The sequence below is a fragment of the Vipera ursinii genome (genome assembly GCF_947247035.1).
Source record: "Vipera ursinii genome assembly, chromosome: 4".
In the NCBI taxonomy this organism is placed as follows: Eukaryota; Metazoa; Chordata; class Lepidosauria; order Squamata; family Viperidae; genus Vipera; species Vipera ursinii.
The window spans coordinates 3881470-3891469 of NC_139514.1; the positions used below are offsets into that span (position 1 = coordinate 3881470).

Below are 10000 nucleotides of genomic sequence, written 5' to 3' on the forward strand. Positions count from 1 at the left end.
ATCCATGGGTATAGATGTAGTCCTCGACGTACGACCACAACTGAGCCCAAACTTTCCGTTGCTAAGCGAGACAGCCGTTAAGTGAGTTTTGCCCCATTTTACCGCCTTGTCAAGCGAATCACTGCGGTTGTTAAGGCAGCAACGCGGCGGTTAAGTGGATCTGGCTCCCCCCATTGACTTTGCTTGTCAGACGGTCGCAAAACGGGATCACGGGATCCCTCCTGGGACTAAAACTGTCATAAGTAGGAACTAGTTGTCAAGGGTACCGAATTTTGACCACGTGACCATCTGGATGCTGCAATGGTTATGTGGAGATTCTCAGCCATACAGGTCAAGGTTGTCCCCAAAGGTGCTTTTTCAGAGGCAATTGGATTTTCTTGTTTTTAGACATTTTGCTTCTCATCCAAGAAGCTTCTTCAGGTTCTGACTGAATGGTGGGGAGTGGAAGGATTTATACTCCTTGCAGACAGCAGGTCATTTGCCTCCTTTTAGAGAGTCGTTGAGGCCACTTGGAGTTGGAGGGACCCAGGGCGAAAAAACATCCTGTAGCCAAGAAGGCTCCACGCCTATTTGCACCACTCAGGTGATCCTGAGGAGGCAGGTAAAGCTCCAAGTGGCCTCAATGACTCTCTAAAAGGAGGCAAATGTCCACCATCCAGTCAGAACCTGAAGAAGCTTCTTGGGTGAGAAGCGAAAGGTCTTCAAAGAAAAACAAGGAAGTCCAGTTGCCTCATTGAAAAAGCACCTTTGGGACGATAATGGTTGTAAGTTGTAATATTGTAATATTCTGGACTGAGAATATTAACTGGGGTTTTAATTGTATCTTAATTGTTATTGGGGTTTTTTAGTTTCGAGGCTAGTTTAATTATTTTAATTGTTTTTAATCTATGTAATTTGTTGTACTGTTTTAAAAAAAACCTTATGAACCGCCCTGAGTCCTACGGGAGAAGGGCGGTATATAAGTTTAATAAAATAAAAAATAAAATAAAATAAAATAAAGTGTGAAAACTGGTTGTAAGTCACTTTTTTCAGTGCCACTGTAACCTCGAGCGGTCATTAAACAAATAGTCCTAAGTGGAGGACCGACTGTGTTACAGAGCTTTTTGGGCACTGCCATGACAATCTCATTAACCTAGGAGCCGTCAGAAAAAAAAACAAGATGGCGGCTTCAATTTCAGAGCGGAAGGCTGGCTTTACACCGCTATAAAAAAAGGGGGCGGAGCTTCCACCGCACACTGGCGGTCGCCATCTTGCCTTTTTTGACCTCCTTGCCAGTGCTCCTGATTCATGAATAGCTTTGGCTGTCCAAATTTTTCACTGCCTTCATCTCATTTTCTTGGTATTGAGGATTTTTTTTCCTTTTTTTTCCCCTTTTCCAAAAGCTTCTTTTTAAAAAAAAGACCTAAAGTGGTGGTTGGCAGGTTGAAGGCTGCGTGTAATACTTGGGGTGAATTGTGAAGTTTGCAGCTGAGCTGAAGAAGATATGCCAGGATTTCCGTCGTGCGTTTTAAACACAGGTTTTGAGCTGTTTCTAAAACAGCTTAATAGCTTAGAAAATAGCTATTTCTAAAAGCCATGTCCTGATTTCAAAATACCAGATTTTCCCTCTGCAAAATGCCACTGTTTTGTTGTTGTTGTTGTTGAGTAGGCTACCAAAAACTGGTTGACAATGAAATATCAGAATAACAGAATAACATAGTTGGAAGGGACCCTAGAGGTCTTCTAGTCCAACTCCTTGCACGGACAAATGGCTGTCTAGTCTCTTCTTTACAACTTCCAGTATTGGAACATTCACAACTTCTAGAGGCAGGTTGCTCCACTGATTAATTGTTCTAACTGTCAGTGAATTTCTTCTTAGTACTAGGTTGCTTCTCTCTTTGGTTAGTTTCTATCTGTTGCTTCTTGTCTTAGGTGCGTTGGAGAATAGCTTGACTCCCTCTTCTTTGGGGCAGTCCTTCAAATATTGGAAGACTGCTATCATGGTACTCCCAGTCCTTCTTTTCATTAAACCAGGGGTAGGCAACCTCGGCTCTTTTATGACTCATGGACTTCAACTCCCAGAATTCCTGAGTCAGCATAGCTGACTCAGAAATTCTGGGAGTTGAAGTCCATGAGTCATAAAAGAGCCGAGGTTGCCTACCTGTGCATTAAACTAAACATTTATTTATTTATTTATTTATTTATTTATTTATTTATTTATTTATTTATTTATTTATTTATTTATTAAATTTTTATACCGCCCTTCTCCCGAAGGACTCAGGGCGGTGTACAGGGCAATAAATATTAAAAAACAAAGTACAAAAGTTAAAAAAACAATTAAATAATTTATGCCCGATATATACAATAGTTAAAACCATATTAAAAACCCAACCCCAAACCCATCAGACCAGGTCGGACTGCTCAAATAAATAGGTTTTTAGATCCCACCGGAAGGAGCGAAGGTCGGGGGCCATCCGGAGCTCAACCGGTAAACGGTTCCACAGATCCGGCGCGCAGTGGCGTAGGGTGGGTTGTCAGCACCCGGGGAAAGCACCCAGCTGCTTCACTGTCCCTCCCCCAGATAGTCCCTCGCTCTCTCCGCACCGCACGCCTGGCACCCCCCCTCCACAGTGGGCGGCGACCCGGCGGCTCGGATCGGATTCGCACAGCCAGCACTGCAGTGAGAGAGAGTGAGTGAGCCAGGCAGGGGCAGAGAGCTGCGAGTGTGAGCGCGCCCCCCCAGATGTTGCGCCCGGTGCGGCCGGCCCCCCCTGTACTCCCCACGCTACACCACTGCCAGTGCGCCCACAGAGAACGCCCTCCCCCTGGGGGCCACCAGTCGACATTCTCTGATCGGAGGCACCCTGAGGAGGCCCTCTCTGTGGGAGCGCACTGGACGGAGGGAAGTTGATGCCGGCCACAGGTGCTGCCGTAGGTAATCCGGACCCATGCCATGTAGGGCTTTATAGGTCATCACCAGCACCTTGAATCTCACCCGGAGGGCAACCGGCAACCAATGCAGCTCGCGTAGCAAAGGTGTAACATGGGAATATCGGGAGACTCCCAACACAACTCGCGCGGCCGCATTCTGCAGCAGTTGGAGCCTCCGAGTGGTCTTCAAGGGCAGCCCCATGTAGAGAGCATTACAGTAGTCCAAACGAGAGGTCACGAGCGCATGATTGACTGTACGCAAGGCATCCCGGTCCAGATAGGGCCGCAACTGGCGCACCAGGCGAACCTGGGCAAAGGCCCCCCTAGTCACAGCTCCTATATGATCTTCTAAAGAGAGCTGTGAGTCTAGGAGAACCCCCAAGTTGCGCGCCCTATCTACGTGGGGGGCAATAGCTCACCCCCCATAGCAAGAGATGGAGTAATCTTTAAACTACATTAATGGAATAGATTAGAACAATAACTTTATTGTCACTTTGAACGTACACTAAGCAGCATACATTAAAACGAAATCTCGTTGCATTCAGCTCTCAAAGGGTCACCGCCTCCGATACACGCTACATCAATATGACAAAAATAAATAAATACATGCAGAATTATGTATATACCCACATATATTATATGACACAGAGAAACAACACTGTCTAGTTCTGATTATGTAGACATGTGCATGGCAAGAAAAAAAATTAAGATCTGCACAACCAACCGCATAGTGAGAGCCGTGTCTTCAAATATTTTACAATGGTTGTAAAAACAGCTGCATTCACACAACCTGGTTTACAATTTGGCCCGTGAGTTACAACCATCATCTGGATTCATGCCTACCCTATAGTACTAAATCAGGGGTCTTCAAACTTGGCCCTTTTATGACTTGTGGACTTCAACTCCCAGAATTCCTCAGGCAGGCACTCTGGCTGAGGAATTCTGGGAGTTGAAGTCCACAAGTCATGAAGGGGCCATAGTTCCCCCATGCTGGCTCAGGAATTCAGGGAGTTGAAGTCCACAAGTCATAAAAGGGCCATAGTTCCCCCCATGCTGGCTCAGGAATTCTGGGAGTTGAAGTCCACAACTCATGAAGGGGCCAAAGTTCCCCCCATGCTGGCTCAGGAATTCTGGGAGTTGAAGTCCACAGGTCATAAAAGGGCCAAGTTGGAAGACCCCTGTACTAAATCATAAGCTATCTAAATGGCTGTGTTGGCCAACATCCACACCATAAAACAAGCAATGGGGGAGGGTGTGTGTGGCTACAACTAACTTGGTTTAGCATCTGCAAGATTGTTCACTGAAGTGGTTAAGCAAACTCCAGCCAAGAAGTGATGGAAGAGTCTCTGCTAAATCAGAGCTGATGCAATATTTGGATTCAAGCCTTCAGCTTTTGTGCAGTTTTTGCTCTGAGAATCCAGAATCAACAACTTTGCTTCCTATCTTTAGCAAAGAAAGCAACTCATCCGTCCAATATCGCTGCAATGATGCAATCCAGGAAAAGGGAGATAAAGCAGTCAGTTCTTTTGGTCTTATGGGTTAGAGAGCATTTTTCTTGCCTTGCTAACAAGCTGGGGAAGATGGGAGTTGTGATCTAACATCTGGAGGTCCATGAGGCTGGGGGAAGCCTGTGCTTGATTCTGCCTGGAGAGATGTAACAGTCTTTGGTAAAAGATGAATAGCACAGATGGACCTTGACGTATGACCCAAACTTTCTTTTAAAAAAAACATCATTGATTTTTAACATACATTTTAATATTTGGTAAACATTGTGTTGTCTGGGTTAGTATTTAAATGACAATCAATAACAATTAATTTCTATAATTCTATAGTATAATATAATAGTGTAGTATAATAACTTTACTTGATTTCCTCTTCTTCCAATAATATTCTCTTTAGCCAACCTTAAATTAATACAGTCCTTATTTAAATAAATGACAATTAAATAGAAACATTTTTCTCATGTTGCTGCAAATAATAACCACATCAGTATAAAGCTTCTTTTCATTGATCATCTTGATTGCCTTGTCATAAATCCTGTTTATATTCTTATTTAAATTTGCTTTCCCCACAGTATTCAATAGATAGATAGATAGATAGATAGATAGATAGATAGATAGATAGATAGATAGATAGATAGACAGATAAACAGACAGATGATAGATAGATAGATGATATAGACAAACAGATGATAGACCGAAAGACCGAAAGATGATAGAGATGATAGATAGGTAATAGATAGATGATAGATGATAGGTTAATAGATAGACAGAGACAATGAGATAGACAGTGAGACAGATAGACAGACAGATAGACAGACAGATAATAGATAGTCAATGTCAGACAGACAGATAGATGATAGATAGATAGATAGATAGATAGATAGATAGATAGATAGATAGATAGATAGATGATAGATAGATGATAGATAGATAGATAGATAGATAGATAGATAGATAGATAGATAGATAGATAGATAGATAGACAGACAGACAGACAGACAGACGGATAGATGATACATGATATAGACAGATAGGTGATAGGCAGGCAGAGAGAGAGAGAGAGAAAGAGAGAGATCCCAAAATAATCAGTGAACTTCTGTGGGTTAGTGAGCAGAGACGGACGGACAGATGAATAGATGATAGATGATATAGACAGATAGGTGATAGACAGACAGATAGATGAATGAGAAGGGGAGAGGGAAAGGGGGGAGAGGGAAAGGGAGAGAGGGAGGTGGGGGGAGAGATCTCCAGGGTTTATCGTTCCTCCTCTAAAAACCCTGTGCATGGCCACGGATGCCCTCAGTTCCCTGGAAAGGTAAGATAGGCTATCGCTAGCATGCCCCCATTTAAAAATATTTTTTTTTTAAAAAAAACAAAAAACGGAGGGCATGGCATCGCCTAAGTGGGACAGTTCCTGTCGAGCTGCAGTCCCTGTGAACCGGAGACATCCTGTTTCCTTTCTGCATTCCCCTCTGGGAAGGCCCTTCACAGACGTTCCCCCAAGGAGCCCTATCAGTCTCCAAGATCAGAAGCCAGAGCGGGAAGGAATTCTGGACAAACTTAGAAGAGGTTCAGAAGGAACCCGGTGCCAGAAAGGAAAGATCGGCAGTCCTCAGCTTATAACTGTGAACTAGACTGTGTCTGTGTCACATATGGAGTGTGTATGTGTGTATAGGCATGTTTTTTTGCCATGTTTATGTAGTGTATATTGGAGGTGGCTTGAGAGCTGAGTGCAAAACAATTTTGTTTTAATTTATGCTGATTAGTATATAGAACAGAACAGAATAGAATAGAAATTAGAATTGAAGAAAAGAACATAACAGGACAGGATAGGATAGGATAGGATAGGATAGGATAGGACAGGACAGGACAGAACAGAACAGAATAGAAATACAGAATAGAACAGAACAGAACAGAACAGAATAGAATAAGGAAAGAATAGAATAGAATAGAATAGAATAGAATAGAATAGAATAGAATAGAATAGAATAGAATAGAATAGAATAGAATAGAATAGAATAGAATAGAATAGAAATTAGAATTGAAGAATAGAACAAAACATAACAGAACAGTACAGTACAGAACAGAACAGAACAGAACAGAACAGAACAGAATAGAATAGAATAGAATAGAATAAGGAAAGAATAGAATAGAATAGAATAGAATAGAATAGAATAGAATAGAATAGAATAGAATAGAATAGAATAGAATAGAATAGAATAGAAATTAGAATTGAAGAATAGAACAAAACATAACAGAACAGTACAGAACAGAACAGAACAGAATAGAATAGAATAGAATAAGGAAAGAATAGAATAGAATAGAATAGAATAGAATAGAATAGAATAGAATAGAATAGAATAGAATAGAATAGAATAGAATAGAATAGAATAGAAATTAGAATTGAAGAATAGAACAAAACAGGACAGAACAGAACAGAACAGAATAGAGCTGGAAGGGGCCTTGGAGGTCTTCTAGTCCAAACCCCTGTTCAAGCAGGAGGTAAGTGGGGAAGGGTATGCCTCAAAATGCTGAGTGGGGCACTCTATTATCCTGAGTATTTCTTTGGGATTTGAGCAATGCTTTTTTGTCCCTTAGCATTGGGCAACCTCAGTCCATTGCCTTAATTCATTGTGAACTGAGAAAATGGTTAAAGATGTTGTGAGAATACAACCCAGGGACATAGTAGCCTTCATTCTTCTGGCAATGCCTAGATTTGCAACACCAATAAGCCTAGAAGGGGTCACGTTTGAAAGCAGTGATTTTGTTATTAATACAATAGATGTTGAGACTCTGGAAAGAGTGCAGAGAAGAGCAACAAAGATGATTAGGGGACTGGAGGCTAAAACATATGAAGAACGGCTGCAGGAATTGGGTATGTCTAGTCAAACGAAGAGAAGAACTAGGGGAGACATGATAGCAGTGTTCCAGTATCTCAGGGGCTGCCCCAAAGAAGAGGGAGTCAAGCTATCCAAAGCCCCTGAAGGCAGGACAAGAAGCAACAGATGGAAACTCATCAAGGAGAGATTCAACCTGGAACTAAGGAGAAACTTCCTGACTGTTAGAACAATTAACGAAACAACTTGTCTCCAGAAGTTGTGAATGCACCAACACTGGAGGTTTTCAAGAAGAGATTAGACAGCCATTTGTCTGAAATGGCATAGGGTCTTCTGCTTGAGCAGCGGGTTGGACTAGAAGACCTCCAAGGCCCCTTCCAATTCTGTTGTTCTGTTATACTTTGCTCCGCCTACCTCGCAGGGTTGTTGCTGTGCAATTTAAAGGAAGGGGGATTTGCACACGAGCCACCTTGGTACCTGATGGAATGGAGGGTCAGGCTTTCTTCCAGAACTTGTGGGTGCTCCATCACTGGAGGTTTTTAAGAAGAGACTGGACAGCCATTTGTCTGAAATGGCCTAGGGTCTCCTGCCTGAGCAGGGGGTTGGACTAGAAGACCTCCGAGGTCCCTTCCGAGTCTGTCATTCTGTTCATACAGAGGGTTCAATTAGCGAAACACCAGCTTTACACACACCGCACCCCTTGAGTTCAACTCTGGCTGAGAAAACTCTTTTAGCGTATACAGAACTGGTCTGTGAATGTGCTTCTCCGGTGTGAATATCATTCACAATTTTTATTTCCCTCTCTCTCTCTCTTCTTTCCTACAGAGAAACATGGAGGCATTTTGTCAGAAGGTGGGGCTTCGCCAGGTGCCTCCAGAGCTTCACCCAGACGTGTCCAAAATCGACATCTCCGGAAATAAGATTCAAAACATCACCAAGAGGCCCCTGACTTTCTACACGTCTCTCCGGCATTTAGACGTCAGTTCCAACCTGATCGGATTCGTCGAGCCTGGGACCTTTGCGGAGTTGAAGAAGCTGGAGGACCTCAACTTGGCCAACAACCAGCTCTATCTGTTGGCTCAGGAAGACCTGTGGGTTGGGTTACTACCCCAGGTTAGGAGACTGGATTTGTCTCACAACAGTCTCTACAGCGGCATGGCGGAACACTTCATTCACCAGGCACCTTCGCTACGATATCTGTCCTTGGCGGAAAACAGCATTATACACATCTCCCAAAGCATGTTTCAGGGTTCTCCAGAGCTGGTTGAAGTCAACCTGCACAACAACATGATTATGGAGATAGAAGAAGGCGCTTTCGAGGGCCTGACGCGTCTCTCCAAGCTGGATCTCTCCATGAACTCCCTCACTTGCATCGTTGACTTCAACCTCAAGCAGCTGGACCTTCTGGATCTCAGTCGGAACAGCATTGAGTCCTTCCACTCCACCCAGTCGGAGGAGAACTTCAACTTGATCTGGCTTGACCTGAGTGAGAACAAGCTCCTTCACTTCCCGGTTCTCCCTCAAGCAAACAAACTGGCTTATCTGAACCTAACCAAGAACATAATGCAATTTGTCATGGTGGAATCCCAGAGTGACATAGACTATCAGTGGGAGGATGGTCCTCAATATCCCAACAATTCCCACCCTCCCTACTTACCTGCCCTGTTATCCTTGGACCTCAGTTACAATGAGATCCAATCCATCCCAATCCAATTCTTTGACTCCATGTTTTCCCTCCAATTCCTTAATTTAAGCAAAAACTGCCTGAAGATCTTCAAGACAAGCCATCCGCTGGCCTCCTTGTCCGTTCTTGATATTAGCTGCAACTCTTTGAAGGACCTTCAGCTGGACACCGACACCTTGAGTGGTTTGCAGGAGTTCCACCTCCAAGACAACCAGCTTCAGGAGCTGCGTTCAGATATCTTCCAAGCTCTCCCTCATCTCCAGTGGCTCGATCTGAGGAACAACAGGGTCAGCCTCTGTGACTCGCATTCAGGACCAGGAAGGCCCCGATTGTCCCCCAAGGTTCCTCGTGGCTGTGTCTCATTTGCGCAAGTTCCCGAACTTCAATATTTGTACCTTTCTGCCAATCGTTTGAAGAAACTACCCATCTTCAGCTTCTTCAGGACTAACCTCAGGATGCTGGATGTCTCCATGAATTGGGGGCTTCAGATCGAAGCCAAATCACTGGCAGGCTTGGAATTTTCGCTGGAATATTTGGATTTACACGGGAACGGCCTGACCACACTGAATGTGGATTTCCCCCTTTTTCCTCACCTCAGGTATCTTAACTTATCGGACAATCAGCTTAGCTGGTTGCCCACTTGGTCAGAAGATTGCTGTGTCCTTGAAATCTTAGATCTTCAGAACAATAGCTTCAACAGCTTGAAAAATAGCCAGATCCCAGCACTGGAGAAAAACCTACGGAATTTATACTTGGTAGGGAACCCACTCAGTTGTTGTGGGAACATCTGGCTCTCTCAGATGATCCATAAAGCTGTGGTGGAGATCCCAGATCTAGACCTGGTCAAGTGTCAGTTTGCCCGGAGTTTGGGCTTTGAGGAAGAAGAGGTCCACGTGAGTCACGTTAGGCCTGCAGACTGCGAGAGAGAGGACCTCAAGAAAATGAGCGTTTTGATTTTGCTGGCGATCCTGCTGGTCCTCTCGCTGATCGTCATCGGAGTGGGTTTGGTCTGTTGTTATCGGAGACACTTATTTGGGCTCCATTACAAAGTGTAGACCGAGAGGTGT

The 10000-nt window shown here is 43.9% G+C and overlaps 1 protein-coding gene across 1 annotated transcript in view; it reads left to right on the plus strand.

The window, feature by feature from the left end:
- The window catches only part of LRRC32 (leucine rich repeat containing 32), a gene marked incomplete at both ends in the record, with an annotated part of 10106 nt that extends 118 nt beyond the window's left edge, over nucleotides 1-9988 (plus strand). The window contains one exon of the mRNA XM_083361592.1: nucleotides 8075-9988. Within this exon, the coding sequence (XP_083217718.1) occupies nucleotides 8075-9988 (1914 nt within the window). The remainder of the gene's footprint in view (nucleotides 1-8074) is intronic.
- Nucleotides 9989-10000: the final 12 nt, after the last annotated feature.